Consider the following 21,772-nt stretch of genomic DNA (forward strand, 5'->3'; position numbering starts at 1 on the left):
AACGCGCCGCCGAATCCGTGAAGAAACGCCGGTTCGGTCGCGCGCGGAGCGTTCCAAAGCGGTCTGCTTCTCGAATCGTTTGACAATTGTTTGGAGAACTGGTGATAATTCTTTACGGGAAAATATTCGTGTAATAAAATTCGGAAACTAAGACGCACGGAGTAATATTCGCGTAATAAAATTCTTTCGAAGGTTTCACGTTCCATCCTGGAACGAATTTCGTTCCACTGTTGACGATAAATTTAGAATCCTTAGAAAGGTGGCGAAAAGGACACGAGCAATTCGAGGAACAATCTCGAGTATTCTTTTTTTTTTTTATTTGAATCTCGACGATTATACTACGCGTTATTATGGACTCTGTTTAGTCACCGTTGTCGCTTTCTCGAAACGTACGTCTGACTCATTTCTTTTCTCTACGCAACGATAAGACGTTACGACACGTCGAACTCGTTCTCGAATTTCTGCACGCTTGCATCGTAGTGTACGCAAAAAGAAACGAAGACGTGTTGTTGTGTCGCGTCGGCGTTATTTCTCTCTCGTAACATCGCCAGGGTGTGCATTTTTCGAGGTACGCGCGAAAGAATGCCGAGTAAGTACCGCCGTGCGAAATGTACGCAGATAATTCCATATTAACCCAATATTGCTCCGGCTGGAAATTCCCGGGGTCTAGTGAAGCATTTCAAGCGATTGTCCTCGTACAGAAATATGCCCAAAGACGTCTAAGTCGGGCACACGAGTCCACTACACCTGAGAACGTACGCTTTTGCAGAACGGTTCGTGTTGACAACGGTGGATCAACGTTTGATTGATACATTTATAAATATATCTGTGATAGTAGATTAAGTTTGCGACAACGTATAGCCGGTAGACTTATTTTTACTTCCGTTGGTGCAACGAAGATGCACCATCGTTATTACGTATTTAAATTTTCGTGATATTCTATTCCAACAAGGGAATCCAACGAATATTCTCATTTTATCAAAGTATTTCCAACTTGAATAACAAAACAATACCTACAGTATTACAGAACCTATCGTATTATCCATAGTATTGGAAATTTACAAGGTGTACGTGGACTCTTGCGACCATGCGTATTCCATTCAAAGAGAAGAAACTTAATACTTTTATCGAACTTCTTTCGCATCGAATCGCACAAATATTTCACGCTTTCGCGACCGATTGTATTTTCGTTCCCGTATGGTCTACGACGAACGTATCGGCATCTCTGAAAGACAAAAGAAAAATAAAGAAAGAAACGCTTTGGAACGCTCCGCGCGAAGAGATCAGTCCGTCTGAAAGCTTTCTCTATTTCCTCAAATCAGGAGATACTGCAGCGCGAGTGAATGCACAACACGTCCCTCCTCTAACCTTGGTCGGGTTCGTGTGCAGCGTGCCGTGTGGATGGGCTGCGCCGTCGTAGCGACGAATCTTCGAAAACGGGACGATGAGCCGAATGTGAAAGGGAATAATCGAGCAAACGATAACGCGTTTGACGAAAGAAACATGGGGCAAGGGAGTACTTTGTCGCGAATCGAGACGAATGGTGCGCGACCACGAGCAGTTCCCGCTTTCGAGCAACGAAAGAATCGTTGAATTCTCTTGAAAGCGGGGTGACGATGTTTGCTCTAGAACCGAAATCGGAAACAAAGTCGACGGGTTCTCGAATAAAACTGGACAGTGGTGCTGGACGATACTCGAATCCGGGGCGAGGAGAATCGTGACTAGAAAGCGGGAACTATCGTGAACGGTAATGGAACGATGCTCGTTTAAAAACTTGGTCGTTCGTTTCGCGTTTTCGTGCGTCCCAGACGTGAACGATAACGCGCACGATAACACGTTCTGTACTTAAGAAAAACGATTTTCGTTTGTCATCAGGAGAGATTGAAATTCGTCTCGATTCGCGAGCTTATCGACTATTAATCATCCAGCGTATTAATCCTATATGTATTCGCGCGTAATAAGCTATCTATCGGGGCCGCGGGCCGGAGTGGGCCAAGAAGCGTGACCGCTTGTGGATCGTGATATAAAACTCGGCCTACAATATTAGTGGACTGCATAATAATAATACTCGACGTTTCGTTCAGGTTTTGAAAATACCTCGTGGAAATTGACGATCGTGACGTAACTTTTTTTACAATTTTTTTTCTTTTCTTTTCTTCTCTCTCGAGTCGTGTCAATTTTCGCGGAAATATCGTTGCGATTTACCGCACGGTTATCGATTCTATTTCTTCTCGTCGGGGTTCGAATCGAACCGCAGAGTTGAATGTAATAACGAAACGCGTTGTTTCAAGTTTTACAATGAACAAACGAGACGTTTCTCGATCGTTTCAAAACGCGTCGAGATGCCTCGACTAGCGGTCGAGCGATTTACTCTCTCGTTGGAACAGTCGCCAGGGTGACCGAAAGAGAGCTAACTTTTATTACGATTTTCTCGGGGCAAATCGTGTTCCGTCATTACAATTAACTCTCTTTCTCTACCGTGTTCTCTCTTCCGTGTATCCCGTTGTAAAACAGTCGTTATCGAAACACCGACCTTCCACGCGTCATTCGGGTTTAACTCCGCGTTGGAAGCGTCGTAAAGTATCTACTCATTACCTCTTTATCGTAACTAACAATTACCTCTTGTTGTGTCAGTTAATTGTAAACGCTACAAAGGGTCGGGGACGAAGGGACGAGGAGCATACCGTAAATACACGAAGGAAAAGGAAAAACACACTCGCGAAAAGGGATAATAAATGTAAATAATAATTACGATCCTAATTAGAACGCAGCTCTCGATCCCGTTTTTATTACGGTAATATACCCACCGGTCGTGTACATGTACCTATATATATATATACATATATATGTATATGTGTCTCAAGTTCTATCTGTCTTCTGTACGTAATTATACATATACTTATACATATGTACACATATAAATAAAACGTGTATACCACATACATACAATACGGATGGCCAGTGAACTCATGGAAGCATATATATTGTATATATATATATACACACACATAGGTTGTCGAAAAATAAAAGGGACGTAATTAAAATTTTTACCCGATCGTGGTAAAGCCTGGAATTGAATATTATCGAAGATCGACACGAGAGCAAAATTATCGTCGATGTTACACTTTTTCTTTTTTTTTTTTTTTTTCTTTTAATCGTTCGAGCATCGAGCAATCGATACAATTGGAGATCGTCGATAGATCTATATCGGAGAATTGTGGAGAATGCCCTCGGACGGAATATCACATTTAGCGATTAGAATTTTTCGGAAAAAATTATTCGTCACGACTTCGTATCGTGCGAACTAACGACCAATGGTATTATTATCGTGAAAACACGATTTATGAGCACACGGGGGCATTCTTTGCGGTTAGTGCAATATCAAAATGAAACACGAATGCACACAATAATTGATCACACCGAATTTTTGATTAATTTTCAATTTTTGATTAATTTACAAAGCAACGAACGACGTTTCGAGTCGTAGTGAAACTCATTGGCCATCCTCCGATGCATATTATAAATAAATAAATAAATACGAGAGCTGCGCAAAACTTGTATTATACACGATAGGAAAATCGAGAATGATTGACGGAATTCTGATGCTACCGTGTACGTATATATATGAATGGTCACGAAACTTATATATATACATATAATATATATATAGGAAGAGAGCGAGAGAGAGAGAGAAAGATTCCAGTAGTCGCAGAGCAAAGAATATGTAAACGCGTTGCTAATATAATTAATAGGCGTGAGAGTTATCGTGAACGTTTTGAAAAACCAAAATGTTGTTCAATTACACGTACATATACGTATATACATATATTGTCCTTAAAGAAGCGCTTTCGACAGTCGGTACATATATACATATATTATATATTTAGGAACGATGGTAAAAATCTAGTCGCATCTCGGTGATCGGTCCGTGTTCTTCTTTCTCCGAGATCAATTTTTTTTTATTTCGCCGCTTTGAGTCGCGTTGTTTCGCTCTCTACAATATATTTTCTTTTTTTTTTCTTCCTTTGTTACTCGAAACTTAGTTTCCTTAATTTTAGTACAGCCGCTCGTCTTTATCGCTATCGTTGATCCAGCGTTTTCCATGCGAATCGATGTACAACGAGAACAGAAAAACTTGTCGAAATTGTCCCATCATTTCTCTTGTTTAATTTTTCTTTAACGAACGATCCGGCCATTGAAACACGGAGGTTACAATCGTGTTTCGAAAATGCGTCTCGATAATCGTCTCTATGATAATTGTGTACATACTCGCGGAAACGTTTACAGTACAAATCCGTTGCAACGACACACACACGAACACACACATATACACAACTCGAACTTCAACGCGCAGACAAAAATTCGAACTCTCGATCGCGATCGAGTCACAAGAGGGAGAGATATCGATCGTTCGATCGCGATCGGTCGATAGTAAACGCCCATGGGCGTTGCATCGAAGGCTATGTATTCTCGATGCGCGAGATGATCGTTCGCGTATCGAGCCGGTATCGACCGCGGTCGAAAAATCGATTCTCCGCTCGTTAAGAAGCAATAAAGTATCGTTGCGTTCAAGAGGTGCCCCGTGGTTTTCGATGGTCGGATCGATCGATCGGCGATCGAAGATCGGCCGCGGACGCAGATCGAACGGCCGAGAGACGAGAAGGAGAGGCTTGACAAAACTCGTAGCTTTGTTAACGCGATACTCCCGCGGGAGCGCCATGTGTATTATCATTATTGTTATCGTAGCCGTTATCTATGGAGCAGCCTTCATTAGCGATCTTGAAAGTGTGATATTTTTTTAAACGAACATATCGCGAGTACGTTCGAGTTTCGCGGGTGATTTCTAATGCTTGCGCGCGCAGGACGTTCTTCCGAGCAGGAGTTTCAGGGAGGATTAAGACGATACGTGTTAGGATCGAGGAAACGCGCGCCAAGCGGAGAAATCCGTACAGAGATCGTCGCGGGTATAATAAGTGCGGCGTTCGAGTCGAAGAATAAAAAAAAAAACTATTCTTTTTTCTTCTTTTCGTTAAACTCTTCAATGAATTTCTCTGCGCGCCACCAGTCGAAGATCCGTCGCTTCTTACGCTTCTCTTTGTCGCAACGTTCATGTTTATCGATGTTCGTTCACAAGCTGTTAAACGGGCAGACACTTTTTCGTTCTGTGTTTCGTGTGATTTTGATTAACTTCGTACAGGAATTAACATCTATCCATCGGTGATTAACCACTGTTTATCGGAAGTCTGTGCTTTCACGTGAGTTTTGTACCCCCTTGTGTGTCCCCCTCTATAACGTTTGCTTGCTCCGAAAAGAGAACGGTACACCGTTTCGAGGTGTACGAAATGCGTAATTTGAGAAAGGTAGTTACGAAAATGTACGCGTCAGCCTTGAAACATTGCACTATCTTATCAAAGTCGGTTTGTATTCTTAAATGTTACATTTCGAAGCAAGACGGAGATATCGGTTGGTTCGACTTCGCAAAAGCAACGTTTGGTTTGTTACCGTCACCGTTCGAAATGTCATTGTCGATCCGCGAGAGGAGTCGTATTTCGTCGAGGGCAGCGGGTTCCAGGGAACACAGAGGTGAACGTGAATGCTAGAAACTCATTTGTTTGTTTTGTGCTCGGATTCAGAGACGAACGAGCAACAACGCGAAGGATCTTGCGGAGCAAAGAGCATCCCTTTCGGTGTACAGGCAAGTGAGAACGAGTTTCAAACGCGCCAGTACGAACCACGTGTCGCTCATCAGGAGTGTGCAAAGAGCGTTGACCATACAACGTCGAGAGGCGTAAGGATATACGAGCGAGTCGCGGAAGTAGAGTCGTTGAAATCTCGTAAAAAACGGTGCAATTTGCGCGCAACCGGGAATAACATTTCAAACGCGAAACCGAGGAACGATGCACGATCTGTGATCGCGCGAGAACATCGAAAGATTATTTTTTTTTTATACATACATATATATATATATATATATATATATATATATATATATATTTACATACATATATATTTATCGTTTCCTAAATGATATTTTTTAATTCCTCGAGGATTCGAAGTACAGTTTATTGGAAAAATCATTCCGCGATTCGCGAGTCGTGGATATTTTATTTTCCTTCTTCGCATCGGTCGATTAAAATTGGCTCCAGCCATCCTCGATCCTGTTTCTCACCCGAAACGGGTATCTCCTCGTCGAAGTGATTCGTCGAGCATCGCGGAGCGACTTTTTCAATTTATCGATCGGGATCGTGTAGCTGTAGAAATCTTCCGACTGTCTCTGAAAAAAAGAAAGAAAAGAAAGAAAGTAACGATGCCCGTTTAACCACTTTGAACGACAATCGGGCGCATCTTCGATCTTAATCCTCTCGTGACTGTAGATTAACCTTGCGTCTAAGTGTCTACTTAACTAACTGCGTAAGATTTTCATTTCTCTCGTTTGCATCGACGTCGTCGTCGCGTATACGCGCGTGTCTCGGTGATCGTTCGAACGAGAGTCTCGCGAAACGAAGAAATCGCTCTCGCTTCGTTCCGAAACGCCACTCGTTTGAGGGAATATCGAAGCAATAACCGCGAATCGTGCAGTCGCGCGAGCGAAAACGTGGGGAGGGGGAAAAAAAGAAAAAAAAAGAAAACGACGCGCGACTGCGATTTCATTTTCACGGAGACACACGGTGCATTCGTCGAATGCACGACCTTCGCGCGCGATTTCGTAATCTCGGTGCAAACGTGCCAAGGAATTGGCCAGGACGAACGACGATCCGATGGAACGGTTCGCTTCGCGATTATACGCGAGTCTCCTTCGTCTTCTCTGTTCCCGCGTTCGCGAGATTCGATTGTTCTCGTACACGCGAGTTAACGGATCTCGAGGAATTAATATTATCGACGCTCTTACGTGGCCGCGAGGATCACGCGAATGATGAACATTAATCGACGCGCGGACGAAATTCGAAAACGAATGGAAAATTTTCCAAGTCGCTTTTAAATCGCCACCGTGCGATAATTTTAGAATTTGACGCGCGGTGGAATCAATGGGAGTAACGTGGATCGCAAAATATGCGAGCGGACGCACGAGTCGTATTTATAGGAAGCTGGTTCCATTGGGAAAGCTTCAACCACGTATTGTAGCGCCGAATCGAAATAAATTGACCGTTCAAGGTCACCGCGAAAAACTAATCTCCAGCGTTTTTCTCACCGTGTATGATTATTTCTACCGTTTGAATCGCACCATCGGTCGTTACGCTCTGTTTGTCGTAGTTGAAATTTTATAAAAAATACAAAAATATGGGGGGCGTGACCTTGAACGGTCGATTTCGATTCCATCGGACTGGAAGAGAACGAATCCATTTTATACGTTCTCGAAGAAACGTTTCTCCACGCGCTGTTTCCACCGGCGACATATTTTTACATCCTGTCGCGATTTAAGCTCGACTATCAAAATGTATTTTCACAGACGCGACGAAACGCGCTCAAAGAAGACGAAGGTCTCTCCCTCGGACCTCGATAATACACTCTTTAGCGGTAGTCACTCAATTTTTTTATTCCGTGTCCAAGTATATATACATATATACACAAACACACACATTCGTTTACGTGAGGTCACGTATCTATTGCAATTTCATTGAAGAATCCGTCGGACGTAATTTACTCGTGCCTACTTTTACCTCAAACTAGGGTCATTGTCTACAAAAATTTCCCCCCCTCCCCCTCCGATTTCGAGACAGCGATCCGCGAAGCTTGATCAGCTGAAACGCCGAGCGGATTTTCCTCTCGGAGCAAAACGTGGAACCAACGTGCCATTGAATGAAATTCGGGCATACGAAACGCGTGCACGTATCGAGGTTGCGGGAACGCTGACACGAGCGACTTTGGGGGTCGTGGGAACCCTTTAACCGAACAAATCGACGACGCCATCGAGATCGACGTTTCGTCGTCGTATCTTCGACGCTCGTGTACGATATCGATCGCTGTGTTTCGAATAGATCAACCCTTAACGTTGCAACGCTCTCTAGAAAGCATTTGTACGGTTAAGGGGTTAAAAAATCTGGACAACGATGGGCCCAGTTGCGCGACACTCGATCGTTTTTAACGTTCGATAGTCTCGGTTGATGGAACTCGGGGGGTTTACTATTTTTATCGACTTAACAGGCGCGGGATAGTTTTTTTTTTTCTTTTTCTTTTTTTCTTCCTCTATTATAGTTACACGCGGAAAATCCGTCGTCGCGAGTGTCGCGGCAACCGGTCCTGTTGTTCGTCCATATCGAATGCCATGTAACGAAACGTGTAAGCTACGGAGATACGTCGCCATTAATCGAGCAACCGATCAACCAACAATCGCCCGAAACGCGAGCGATCCATTTCGATCGCGCTGTTAACGGAAGCGAGTTGTTGTCGCTTAACCGAACATTTTTCGGCAATACATACACTACATTACGATTACTACCATTATCATTACGATTAATTGCTATCACCATGATTATTGATATTATTTAAATAAAGCAGTTACTATTATTCTTACGATTGTTTCTGTCATCGAAATTGAATAATGCGGAACGGAAACGTTCTATTCCGTGTCGATTCGAGCGATACTTTTGCTACGAATTCTTCCAATTTTAAACGCTTTCGATCTTTTGGTGTATATTTTTGGTTCGCTCGTGATCGAGATCGAAATTGTTACAAATTGAGAGGAAATGTGGAACGATTGCTCGAATGGATCGGTTTGGATATTGATCGTTTCTATAATTATTGTCACGATCGTTCTATCGGGAGTAACGTTTCGTCTCGTTCGTGTGAGCGTGTGCGCGTGCGCAAGAGACTTCCCGTCGTATCCCAAATGAATTCACGAATACGATCGATCGATCGATCCTCGAATCGTAACACCCGTTTAACCCTCCACCCTCGGCGCACTTTATTTTTACTTTCTTTTCTCACCGACGATTTTTTTCTTATCCTGGTTTCTTTATTTGCACCCGTTTCAGACCCACCTGTAGTCAAGCGAAACGAAGACAGTCGTGTACAAAAAAAAACCCACAGACACAACAACAACAACAAAAAAAAAAGACCGAAAGACAAAACGTAAAACAGAGACAGCAAAATTTTCTATGTTCCCGGAGCCTGTGAACCCTTGCAGTTGGGCACATTTAGCAAACCCTTCCCTTCCGGAATTACCGTGAAAATGCATTAGGACGTTTGATGTAAGTTCAGCACGTAGGCATAAGTGAAGAGCGTCTTGAAATATATTTATAGGGTGTTCCGAAAATATCCGGCCGAGGGACCGTGTTTCTCGTAACACGAATGTACGAATTTTTTCAAAAAAAAAAAAGAAACAAAACGAATATCATCGAAACGAACTTCTGTATTCGATATTAAACGTTTGTAATAAAAGAACATGAATTTTATGCAACGTGCAATATTTTCTACAGAGAGGAAAATTACGCGGAGAAAGTGCTACTCGATAATTTCGGAACATTTTATACTAGCCAATAAGAGATCGGATCGAGACGAGAGTTTTTTTCTAACGTCCATCATCCCCTCGGGTTGGTCGACTTTTCAACCAGATAAATTTTAGTTAAAATTGATCGCAAGATAAAAAAAAAAGAAAAAAAAAATAGAGGGAAACGATCCGAACGTCTCGAGCCGATATTAGACAATTTAACTATTTATTTTGCTATTACTTTTTCGCCGTGTACCGCCGAGAATTTTCAGTTTCCTTCGCAGGACTCTCATTCTGGCACGTGTGTGTACACAGCGCGCACATACCGGGTGAACGCACGATTTCTGAGATCCACTTTTTTCGGATAGACTGCGTGCGTTCGTTCCTCTCTGCCTTCTGTTTCCACGGAAACAGGATTTATCGATACTGTGCGTAGAGTATCTTGATTTCACGCTTCTTGGAACGATATTATTGTGGAATCTCGAATTGGCGTATTTATGGAAACATATCGACGCCGTGCTCGTTTTGACACGTTTTTTTTTTTATTTTAACGTGGTACCGCTAACTAACGCGAAAAAGGAGAAGATATTACCGTGATCGTAACGTTGAATGATCTTTTAATCGCCCAGAGGGAAATGCCTCGAATATTGCACGATATTAAAAATGAAAAGAATTGTTCGATAATTTCACGCGGACGATCAAAATTACGAACGCAAAGAGCAAACCAAATTCGATATTAACGTCGGTAGAGTCGCTTGCAAGTGACGGAGCGTCGATCATGGTTTAAAGGAAAAGCAAAACGCTTGCGAAGAGAAGCAACCCTTCGCAGAGGTAAAATTCACAAGTATCGAAAAATTCGTTTCGTGAAACGAAAGAAGATTTTCCCTGAGATACCAACTAACCAGGTAAACCGATACGTAAAATTAGGTGTTCAGTCCATTCCGTAGTTTAAAGAATTTCTGTAGCGTGTCCTCCTCAATCTCGACTTCTCCTTAAAAAGTAAGACGAGTCGTGCAGGGTGTCTGGTAAAAACCGTGGGCGGAGATTTCAATGCGCGAAAATGATAAAAGAAAGTGAAGAAATTACTGGTAAGGGGACATCGGTTGGGAGATAAATTGAATACGTTGGAAAAATAAATACGTTACAGTTTTGCAATCTACATATCGTCTTAAAAGTTAACCAACACGCGCAAAACAAAAACAAAAAAACTCGAACATTTTCCTTCGAATATTTATCCACTTTCGTTAATATTGCGCATTGAACACGGTTTCCAAGCAACGCCCACGTTTTGTTCGACAGCCTGTACCCCATTCTTCGGGTTGTGATGAGTCGAAGCCGCGTTTCGATTCGTTCCGAATCGAATCGAACGCCTCGAGCTCGGTCATCGAAGGAATAAAAATTCCGTTCCGTTTCATTTCGTTTCGTTTCGCGCGGAATGATCGATGCGGCTCGCAATATCGTGTATTGCCATCGCGCATCGAGCAACAAACGGAAAGCATCGCCGACGTCGATTGAGTCGATTCGCGCGGTGAACTCGAGGCACTTGAACCGTTCAAGTGGAATTCCGACGTTCGACCGGCAAATCGGCGCCGAACACTGTATATATTTATTAGAAGATGTTTATGTGCATGTATAAAAATCAAGAAAGAAAAAAATATATAAATATATATATATATATATATATATATGTGTGTATATATTTATATGTATGTATGTATATATATGTATATATGTATATGTATATATGTATATGTATATAAATATGTACACATATAAATGTCGGCATCTATCATGTACGTCGAATGCATTTATATATACATACACGCATACACACATGTACGATCGTGAGCAATTCCTGCATTTTTCTCGCGACGTGTCTCGTCTCGATACCTCATTTCTCACGCGCCCGCACACACATACACACACGCGCGCATACACACACATACACACACGATCGCGTGCAATGTAAATGGTTGGAAAAATAAATTATTGTTACGTTCTATTTATTTAACGAGGAGGACTGGCGAGATACGTCCTCCGTTTGGAGAAACCCAGCGGGTTTTTTTCCGTCGATAGAGATCTCGCACGCCAAGGGGAGATCCTGCTGGCAATAATCGTTGTAACAATAAAGTTTGCGAAGACAATTCGTGTGACACTGTCCAACCAACCTCCTCCACCGTGTACAATTTCTCTTCACGTTTTAGGTAACGAGCCACGGCACACGGAGGTGAGTCTCGAGCATGCACTTTTTCGAGAATCGTTTCAGACGCGATGCACCCACCCTGTTATGCACCCACCCGAGCATGGTTTTGCAATCCGTAATCAAGGGCGGCCAAAGTGGATGCAAAAGAACGAAGATTCAAACGAGTCGGATACATTTCGCGCGTATTGTATTGTCTCGTGATGTTCAAACGGATCGAAATATTTAATTCTCCCGTGTGCCGCGCATTGAATATTTAACGAATGGTCGATCGAGGCCCGTTTGCATTCGATTCTCCCTTGTTCGACGCTCGATCGAGGTTTCGATGCTAACGAAGCGTGGAAATAACACGATCGTTGTTCACCTTCGATTTAAAGGATGCCGAAAGAAGCTTATCGCTTTATACGCGCGAATTCTAGCGGAGAAATGAAATTGTATGACAAAGTAGGGGCTAACGAGGAGGTGACTCAACTTACGTATAAAGCCTTATGTCGATGAAGTAGAATTAGGACAGAAGGTGCCCCGGCCTCGTCGGTGCAATATATCCTGCATAAGGTAAGTATTAACTAAGGACGCGTACGTATACACGTGCGTTGAAATAATTACGAGCTTAGATATAATAAGCGTCCAAGTTGCTCAAGGATGTCTGTCTTGTTAATAATCGATGCAACGGAACGTTCCATTTCAATCTGGAGCATCATTTTCACCGCGGGCGCGCGTTCTGTACGAAAAGTGAATAATTTCAAAAATTCATCCACAATTTCTTTTAAGATCCCTAACAACTCTTCCAAACTATTCGAATTCTTTATTTTCAGAGTTTCCCGTCAGTGTCGCGCTCCTGTTTGCCAAAATATGAGAATAACCGGACCCAAGGTAGCGTGGCAATATTTCTCTCTGTATCCACATGAAAAAGAAAGTGTAGAGCATAGTCTGTTTTAAAACTACGGGGACAATTCTAATTCGGTGTGTCTCGGTTTCCACGGCGCTGTACCTACAAACGTATATTTATTTTCAGACAGCCTCCCGCCACAGTGTTTTGCTCCATTTTAACCAGACTTAGGCGTAACGTAACCTAAAGTGGACCGAGTTTGTTTCCACACCTACGCGAAGAGAAACACGAAATAAAAGGATTTCCGTCGTCACGGGTGGGAGTTTGTTCTTTCATCTAAATTTTGCTAAAAAAAAAAGAAAGAAAATTCTAATTCGATTCGTTTTAATTTCCACCTAGCTAGATACTCGTTCGTCGTCGGCGAACTCGCGCGGATCATATTCATTGACTTTTAACCGGCGTTCGGTATTTAAAAACCGTGCTCGTAAACGGACACCAAGCCGGTACTTAAACAGGCAGTATATGAGTCAAGGCTGCGCAGGGACCCTTACCTACTTTTTCCTTTTATGGTAGTGAATCGGACCGACGAATGCATGGGATGTGGCGACCGATCTTACGCAAAGGATTTCATGCGCGGTGGATAAATCGCCAACGTGAAATTTTTCACTGAAAAATCACTCGGCACGACCATGGAACAACGATACAGATCTACGTGGACGTGGATAAACCGCGGCAGTGTGTAACAAAGGAATCGAATAGAAGCCGAGGTACGCGATCTGGAAAGTGGTCGAATTATTCGATAAATCTCGTAAGAATTGCGCAACCGTCCAGGCTAAAAGCGTTGTCCGACTCATTGCGAATTGACCATGACACGGGTTGACTCAAGGAGATCGAGTGGAGGTGCCTATAACCCCAATGCCAGAATTACCACCGCCTAATATTAGGAATCTCCTGCTGGACACTGGGACGCGCCATTTCCGTACAACTATTTCAGATTTTCGCCACACTTCCGGCTCGTGGGAGTGTCCCTCGAGTCTGGGTTCTAAGTGTCTATTGGTCGCGAAGATCGCGAACGAATCATCGATTCCAATTTGTTTTTACACTCTAGAAATCGTACATCTTCTTTCCAACGATTTTTGTATTTTTTTTTTTTTTATACATTGATTGCTTCTGCGTTGACGTCTGCAGTCGAAGGGTTCACGATTTGCTTTCGAACTCTCGGGGATTCGTAGATTGTTCTTTCGAGGATTTTTTTTTTTTGTACCGCTTTAACCGTTTTTGAAGATGTAACGTTAGAAATATTTCCTCGAAGCGTGTCCAAGATTCCTCGAACGCGCAACAACCTTGCAACGATCTGGATGACTTTGACTTTGCTCGATACCTACCGGGCAAATCGGAAACTAGATCAAGGAATCCGGAGCATAATCGCCGATGAATCTTTTTCCGCGACGCACGAAAGTCACTTCACTTTCTCTATCGAGTTGCACCACCTTTAATTTTGTACCTCGACCGTGTTAACTCTCTCGGTATACATAATTCCGCGTTATCTCGATCGCGACCGTCTCGATCAGATTCTTGTTTTTTTTTTTTCATACCTTAAAAAGATTTCACTCGGCTGGAATTGAATATACAAATTGGAGGATGCGTAACCTTGGATGAATTTCACTTTTCGTTGCTTTTCGAGACTCTGACTAGCCTACTATCGCGCAAGCCTTTCGATTCCTCTGTGAATGGTAAACTGTTACTTTTCTCGTCGAATCGTTTTCTATTTGGTTAATTCGTCGCGTATCTTAATCGGGACGATGAAAATGAAATGATAGTACAGAGCGGTTTTAGAAGGCGAGATGGCGTGTTGCATTACCGAGAAATTTAATCGGAATATTACCATACACTTACGATAATTCCTTGGTATCCTCGAAAAAGTGAAAACGATTAAAAACGATAGCAGAAAAGTTGGAAAATCTCTACGCGTTCCATTTTCCTCGATGTAAACGACACTCTCGTGTGCGGTGTACCGTTGCACTTTCTTCAATTTTCATGAATTATTAACTGTTCGAATTATTAACTATACATTTATTCGGAGTAGAAATGTTTCTAATTTTTTGATTTAAGATGGCCAGAACGAGATTTATCGCGTAAATCGCGGACATAAATTCAACGAAATTGACTATTTATACCTGAGAAAATACTTATGGCAAACCGTGAACAAGTACAAAATTTCATCTCGGTGCGTCCGATAATCGTCAAAGAAAGAAAAATTTATCACGAATATCGACAAATGTTTGCAATTCCAAACTAGACAGACCCCTAACAAACTTGTTAATTTCTATCGGTACGGTCGTAACAAACCATTTATCGTTATTAAACGTTCCCGATCGTATACATTTACGATCATCTTCGTAACGAAAAACGTTCAAGGCAACAATAATAAAAGGAAGAAATATATGCAAATATCCTTTTCGTCGGTTCTTCCGCCGCATACAATTTGCATGTATCTTTTCTCTTTATTACACGAAGGTGACCACGTCGGGCGTTCGTTTACTATAATTTCTACTGCATTTCTCCTACCAGATCATAGTCGTCCACGACACATCGAGCGTCCTTTCCGCGCTAGAAAATTCCCACTGTATCCCTCCCACGCGTGTGTCTCGCGAGACCACACGATTCCAAAATAATTTTCCCGACTCTGGCATCGTCTCCTCCAAATTCGCCCAAATTCCACAAAGAAAACAAAGTCCGTTTACTCTCAATTCCAACCCGCGTCTATCCCACTCGTACTCGTCGATGTACCAAGTGTCCTCGCCCCGATAATTGCACCAGTCTCGATACTCGCATTCCCAACCGCTTAACCCTCGACCCGTCGACAATCCTCGGCGTTCGAGCACTCGAAAACATCCGAGAAATCACCGCGAACCGATTCCTCCTGCCTAGTGTCTACGAATCCGTGGTGTCTCTGGTCCCTGTGTAAGAACCCCACGGATCTTTCTCCGTGGCTGCTGGTTGGCCGTTCGCTCCAGGACCATCGAAATAGAGTCCCGTTACGATCGCGGCGCGCGCCCGATTCTAAAGATAAATTCCGCGGGCGGTGTACGTTTTCACAGGCCCGTACGTAGAAAAACCGGGGCCGCGGGACGCGCGAGGGATAGAGGGGCGGGGAGGGGATGGCTCCTCCGGCGAGTGGTGGGGGTATTCCACGCGTAAGCGGGGAGAGGGTACCGCGCCGCGTCCTCAACGCGACGTCATCGTCGTCTTTTACGATCCACGAAGAGAGGAAGCCCGCGAGGAGAGAGAGAAAAGGTAGGGAGGCGCGCAACGAACGAACCCGCGGCGTATTCACCGACCAGTCGAGACTTTGCCTGCGAGTCAGACGCATCACGGACGACGAACGAACCTCCCGAGTACTTGCCCCGTGAGTAAGCATGTGCATTTTTTTCCACCCGTTAAACACCAGAGGGGACGACACGGTGCCCCGCCACGCGCGAACCGGGGTCACCTCCCCCCTGCCGCCGCCGCCACCGCCACCGACTTGTGTCCCCTCGCGGCGGCGAGTTCGACGAGTGAGTGTAAGGAAAGTGACGTGACGGAGGAGAAAAACGGTGGTATTTCGTCGTCGAAAGGGGGCAAAGTGGAGAGACGCTCGCGATCGCTGCGCGGACCAAACGCAGCCTCGTGGGGGTCGACCGTCTCGAACGAACGAAAATATAGAAAGAAAGAAAATAAAGAATAAACGGAGGAGAGCAAAGAATCCTCTTGGATCTGTACGGTCGGAACTCGAGGAGAATCGAGGAAAGATCGGGTAGCGTTCCGCGCGTAGAGAATATGTATATGTATGTATGTATATATATATATTTTTCCATGGGTGTCGACCGCGATTTGGACCAGCTATTTCTCGCTACTTAGAAGGTAAAGGCCCCTTACCCCCTTCCCCCTCTCGTCGTAGGTATCTCGCGCACGGTTAACGCGTACAGGCAACGAGCACGCGCTACCATCGACCAGAAAACTGTGACTCATGAAAAATTTCAGGCATTCACGCGTAACCGCTGTGACAACATTGTCCAGACTGCCGCGATCTCCTTTCGTCGCCGGTGTACGAGATTGGAATTTCTCTGCCTCAGAGACCTACGGCTGCGCTCGACTCCCGCTGATAACAGATTCGCGAAAGAACGCCGGCGTTGAATTCGACGCGAACGGTCACCGAGACCGACTCGTGTACAATCAGAGCGACCAGAACGGTCCTAGAATAGATCGTGTCTCGTTACGAACCGTACTTCTATTTATAACGGGTTGCATAGCGATCGGATGAACAAACGTTAAATTTCTGGTACGGCCTAGTAATTCGTCCGCTTGGCAAACTTTCGTGGAAATTGGATTCTCGAGGTGGGCTCGAGGAAAACTTGATCGTTTCGTAATCGTCGGTGGGATGAATCGTGCGGATCGTGGAACGGAGGATTTTTCGCGACGATCGAGCGACAGAAATCGCGCGCTGGATCGCGACGTACGAAATCTTCCGTCGAGCGTAACAAGACACCGATCCGGATGGAGTAACGAAGCTCCGAGGTCCGCGTAACCCGAAAAGGTTCGATGGCAGGCGGCTGGCGACGATTCCACCCTCTCCTCTCGCGTGTAAAAATAACCACCCTCTCCGCGCCGATACGTACGGTGCGTCTTCGCCGGTTCCGCTTGATTTTCTTCACCAGCGACGTTTCGACAAGCTCGACCGAGGATCGATGGCCTACTGAACACATCGGCTCGATTCCTGCTCGAAAAGTAAATATCGAGTTTGTCCCCGTGGTGTACAGCAAGGACGGTTCGGTAGAGCTGGACTCGGGCTTTGGGTTACCTTCTAGGAATTGATGTAAATACCGAGCCGGGAACGAAGCGATAAGAATTGTATACTCGGAAGGAACGTAGCAACGAAAATTAAGCCTGGAGGATTCATTGGAATTTTAGTAATCCGACGAAACGTCTGACGAAATGTTTGGAAGATATGTGGAAGTAGGAACGGAGCTGAGAAGATTATTAGAATATAATTTTATTTTCCGTGGATGATTCGAAATTCGATAAGAGGAAACGTTCGAGGACTTATTGCTCCTTTATTTAAAGAACGAGAAGCTTCGTGCTTCTAATTCGGTCCTCTTGACACAACACAGACCTTGGATCTTCGTTCCACGATCGATTCCTAAGACACTTCGCGTGGACGTTATCGATTGAATTGAAAGTTTCGATTCAAAGATCGAACAACAATTGTCGAGCAACAATACTCGACAATTGTTACTTCGAGTTGTCGGCCAGGGTCTAGGATTTCCATTTCTCCGAACCCACTGGAACCCCGTTTTCCTTTCGTTCCATGCTTACCCGGCATCTCTGATTACCAGCGAGCCTGGAATCGTGCACGTTCGCTGGCATGGATGCCAATGACGCGGATGCAGGGATCCGTGCAGTAGCGTAGATGCAACGAACATTGACGAATCCCTCCGCAACGGGAATTCCAATCGCGAAAAAGTTACAACTAGATTCCATTTTCATCGCACCCCGTGAACTAATTACCCTCGATTCTCTACGTCCTCTACTGTCAATGTCACTACGTCCAAGGTTCTCTCGTAGAGGCGTTAAAATTCGGTCAACTTTCGACGAAAAAAGAAAAAAAATGGCGACCGAAAGAGCGACCAAAATCCTTCAAATTCCCCGCGAGAGCGAGTACCGCGATTACTTGACACATTTACCCAGATGCAACAACGACATCGTTCCCGTTCTTGTTCCATAGTTTTCACGAAACGGGAGACTTTCTTCGAAGAATAATTTTGTTTGTTCGGATAGTTCCAAAGTCTGATCCTCAAACGTGCGACGAATGGAACGATAGACGGTCCGATTCGTCGAAAAATGTTCTGCGCCGCCTACGACCTTGGCGGAATCCACCCGCGTAAAAAAGGAAAAGGAACATTGAAAATTCCCGGTCGGTGAGAGCATCCGCGAGGAAGCAAACGGTCAGGAATGTTTCTCCGAAGAAAATTAACCCGTTCCTCCCTGCGCGGCTGGTCCCTCGCTCTCGCGACGCATCGGTTTCGTTCGCGGAGAGAGAAACGAGCGCATAAAATGCGAACGGTGCCGCGAAGGATCCTCTCGTTTCGCTCGGTTCGTCCTGGAGGATCGCATACCTGAGCGGCTTACGTCACGTGGAGGAAGAAGGACGCGCGAAGACGTTCGATTTTTCACATATTCCTCGAAAACGAATGTACACGTAAGACACTTACGTGCGATTGTATAAATGTTTCGTAGAGATATATATATGTATATATATGTATATATGTATGTATATAGGTAGACACACGAACAGTCGCGCGTGGATACGGTACAAAGCCCGGGCCTTCTTGAGCAAGAACCTGCCTCTATAAATAGGATATCCGGTCGCGTTCGCTAATTATACTTCGATGCATGCTGTCCGCGTCCCGAACGAATGCACGAATCTCGCGTTGCGATCCCAGAATTTCCACGGCAATTATCTCGTCGTGCTAGGAAGCGCGACGCGGAAAGAAAGAAAGAAAGAAAGGGGCAGAGAGGGGGAGAAAAGGAAAAAGAATCATAATTAAGACGGGTCGCCCGTTAATTGCGCCCGCGGTATTGTCTCACGGTCGTTGAAATCTCCGGCGCGATTAATGCGCGTACCTCCTGGCTTCCTTGGGAATCGATCCGTGTGCATACATGTGTGCGTTTATGCGTGCGTGCACGGGGTGGGGGGAGAGAGGCGGAACGAGCGCGGTGAAAATTAAAAAGTATAAATTCATCAACGGGTGAGGGGAAACGTTGTGGGAACAGATCGAGAACGCTCGTATTGACCGTGCGCGGCGTTTGTTTGTTTCAGATACACCTTTTCGATTCTCGTGAACGAGTGAACAAACAAAACCGCCGCCATGGACGCGATCAAGAAGAAGATGCAGGGAATGAAGCTGGAGAAGGACAACGCGATGGATCGCGCGTTGCTCTGCGAGCAACAGGCTCGTGACGCGAACGCGCGAGCCGAGAAGGTAAATCGACGATGAGAAAAGAAGAAGATAAAAAAAAAAAAAGAAATTCCAGGTCGCGGCGAACGAACGAAGTTCAATCGGGTTTCAGGTGAATCGAATATAGCCCTCGGTCGATTAAGAGTCGCGTGGATAAAGAAGTTCCGTCGGGGGCTACTGTTGTCTGGACTTATAAATAACGAGAAAGTAACACGATATTCGTGCATCGATGTTCCAAAATTGTCTGTTTATCTTCCCACGGGACGGCTGAACGTAAATAGCGATGTAGTAATCGGGCGATGATAAAAATGCAATACAGAATTGGCAACCGTTCAACGATTTTAATTATAGATCTGGAATTTTCGCGTACGTTTCGCTCGGAAGGATATCGCTAACCGCGTGACTTTGTTAAATTTTATATCGGGACGATTGTTCCGAGTATCGTCCCATCGATTTTTGTTCTTTCTCCGTTGGTATTATCTGACACGAAGTATTTCTTCTTGCAAAGGCCGAGGAAGAGGCTCGCGCTCTGCAAAAGAAGATCCAGACTATTGAAAATGAACTCGATCAAACTCAAGAGGCACTTATGCAGGTCAATGCTAAATTGGAGGAGAAAGACAAGGCTCTGCAAAACGTGAGTACACCAACGTATATATTTTCACCGAGAAATTTTGTTTAAATCAACCGTCGATAACGTATCAACGATAATTCAAAACGGCGAGGAAATTCCAACGTTGGAATTTCGAATTGCCTTTAAATTTCTTCCAAAGTGATCCATAGGTCCGGCCACGTAATTCGTAGAAATACGTTAGAACGTCCATTGGTACGCGGGACATTGGGCAAAAGAATGGACGAAAGTCGTTCCAAAAAAGATACATTTGAAAACGAACCGCGAACACGTGAGAACTCTCAATCATCGACTTGTTACCGACGTTACCGTGACGTTCAACGAACGCGAGATGTCGCGATGGTTGTGCGCAGGCGCTTCGCACCGAGAGAGTAGGTTCACCGCGAAGTGAGCGGCCAGTCGAGCATTAGTACGCGGAGCCGCCGCTTCGTTCGTTCGGCGGCGTTCGGCCGAGTTCGCCACCGCCTCGTAAATACGCGTAGTGGGGGTAACCTGGTTCGCGCATAGAGCAATAGACGGAGACAGAGAGAGTGAAAGCGAGATAGAAATCAGAGCAAGACGGTGCAGAGAGCGGAGACCAACGTGTCTCCTCTCGTGCATGCGTTCGCCTGTACGGCACCGGTGTGTGCGTGTGCGTGCAACACGGAGAGGCGAACAGAAGGACGTATGCGTGGCGCGGTGAGAAACGTGTTACGAACAGTGACAGACAAGATGGCGGTGTGCCTTGTGCGGTGGTAACGACGGTGGTGCGTACGGCACGTTAAAAAAAAAAAAAAAAAAAAAAAAAAACAGTGGAACGAACGGGGTTGGGAAAGGCTTGACAGTTGGACAACGTAGTATGGAGCCAGCTCTTACGTCGACCACGAGACGTCGCGGTCATCAGCATCATCCGCGACACGCAACGCGCCGACGTCTCGACGCCTCCAGCAGAGGACCCGCGCAGTGTGGCCCTGCTGGCATTGTCAAAGAGACGGTGATCGCCAACAACGAAACGTTATCGACGACAACGTCACCGAGACTCGACGAAAAGAGCAATGTCATCGACCAGGAGTGTTCCACCGCGGTGACACGAGCGACGATCGTCGGCGCGAGGTGGCTCCGCGATCCGACGGCGCCCGTTCTCGCCAAAGAGCAAGTTGTCACGTCCAAGGAGGACACGAGCGATATCGCGAAAAACGATCTCGAGAACGATGACAGGGACGAGAACCTCCGACAAAGGCTCGCGCAGTGTAGCCCGGATGTTCTCGACGAACGACACGAGGAGGTGCAATACGCACGCGAGAGAAACGAATCCGAGGGATGTGACAGCTTCGATGTCGAGGTCTCGGACAGGTCTCGTACCGGGCCACGTGGTAAGGAGATATTCGATAACGAGTACACCGACGAGTCGAGGAACAAGGTGACGTCGCCGGAGCCCGAGCACGCGGTCGCGAGGGCTCGCGGCGACGGGAACTCCGACGACGAGTCGACAAACGTCGAGGAGGATCCCGAACTCGCCGAACTCGCCAAGCTGAGATGTCCAAGCGAGAGGGCTGAGGTACAAGCCGAGAGAGAGGCACGTAGAAGAAGGAGATGCGCCGATTATCCCGGACTGGCTTTCGGTTCCTCCATATTCTCCAGCGACACGATGATGAAGTTCAGTCTCATAAGGAACGAATTGCAGAATATTATGGGAAACCAGCTAAAACGG

At 45.2% G+C, this 21,772-nt stretch overlaps 2 protein-coding genes across 36 annotated transcripts in view; both read left to right on the forward strand.

The window, feature by feature from the left end:
- Pip5k59b (Phosphatidylinositol 4-phosphate 5-kinase 59B) overlaps positions 1-14,116 on the forward strand; it is a 40,095-nt gene extending 25,979 nt beyond the window's left edge. For 10 of the 21 annotated variants that reach the window (XM_076322140.1, XM_076322143.1, XM_076322146.1 and 7 more), the window contains one exon: positions 5,634-8,511. In XM_076322140.1, coding sequence (XP_076178255.1) covers positions 5,634-5,792 — 159 coding nt within the window. In that variant the 3' untranslated portion in view covers positions 5,793-8,511. Of the gene's footprint in view, positions 1-1,322; positions 8,512-8,972; positions 11,572-11,631; positions 12,183-12,442; positions 12,501-12,642; positions 12,773-12,855 lie in introns of those variants that run through there. The other 11 variants (XR_012993536.1, XR_012993537.1, XR_012993538.1 and 8 more) reach the window with 7 other exon arrangements.
- A 1,608-nt stretch (positions 14,117-15,724) lies between these two features.
- The window catches only part of Tm1 (tropomyosin 1), a 37,530-nt gene continuing 31,482 nt past the window's right edge, over positions 15,725-21,772 (forward strand). For 6 of the 15 annotated variants that reach the window (XM_076322641.1, XM_076322642.1, XM_076322637.1 and 3 more), the window contains exons 1-3: positions 15,725-15,865; positions 19,316-19,478; positions 19,963-20,088. In XM_076322641.1, the coding sequence (XP_076178756.1) occupies positions 19,365-19,478; positions 19,963-20,088 (240 nt within the window). In that variant the 5' untranslated portion in view covers positions 15,725-15,865; positions 19,316-19,364. Of the gene's footprint in view, positions 15,870-19,315; positions 19,479-19,962; positions 20,089-20,175 lie in introns of those variants that run through there. The other 9 variants (XM_076322638.1, XM_076322636.1, XM_076322635.1 and 6 more) reach the window with 9 other exon arrangements.

Source organism: Ptiloglossa arizonensis, chromosome 10, assembly GCF_051014685.1.
Source record: "Ptiloglossa arizonensis isolate GNS036 chromosome 10, iyPtiAriz1_principal, whole genome shotgun sequence".
Lineage (NCBI taxonomy): Eukaryota > Metazoa > Arthropoda > Insecta > Hymenoptera > Colletidae > Ptiloglossa > Ptiloglossa arizonensis.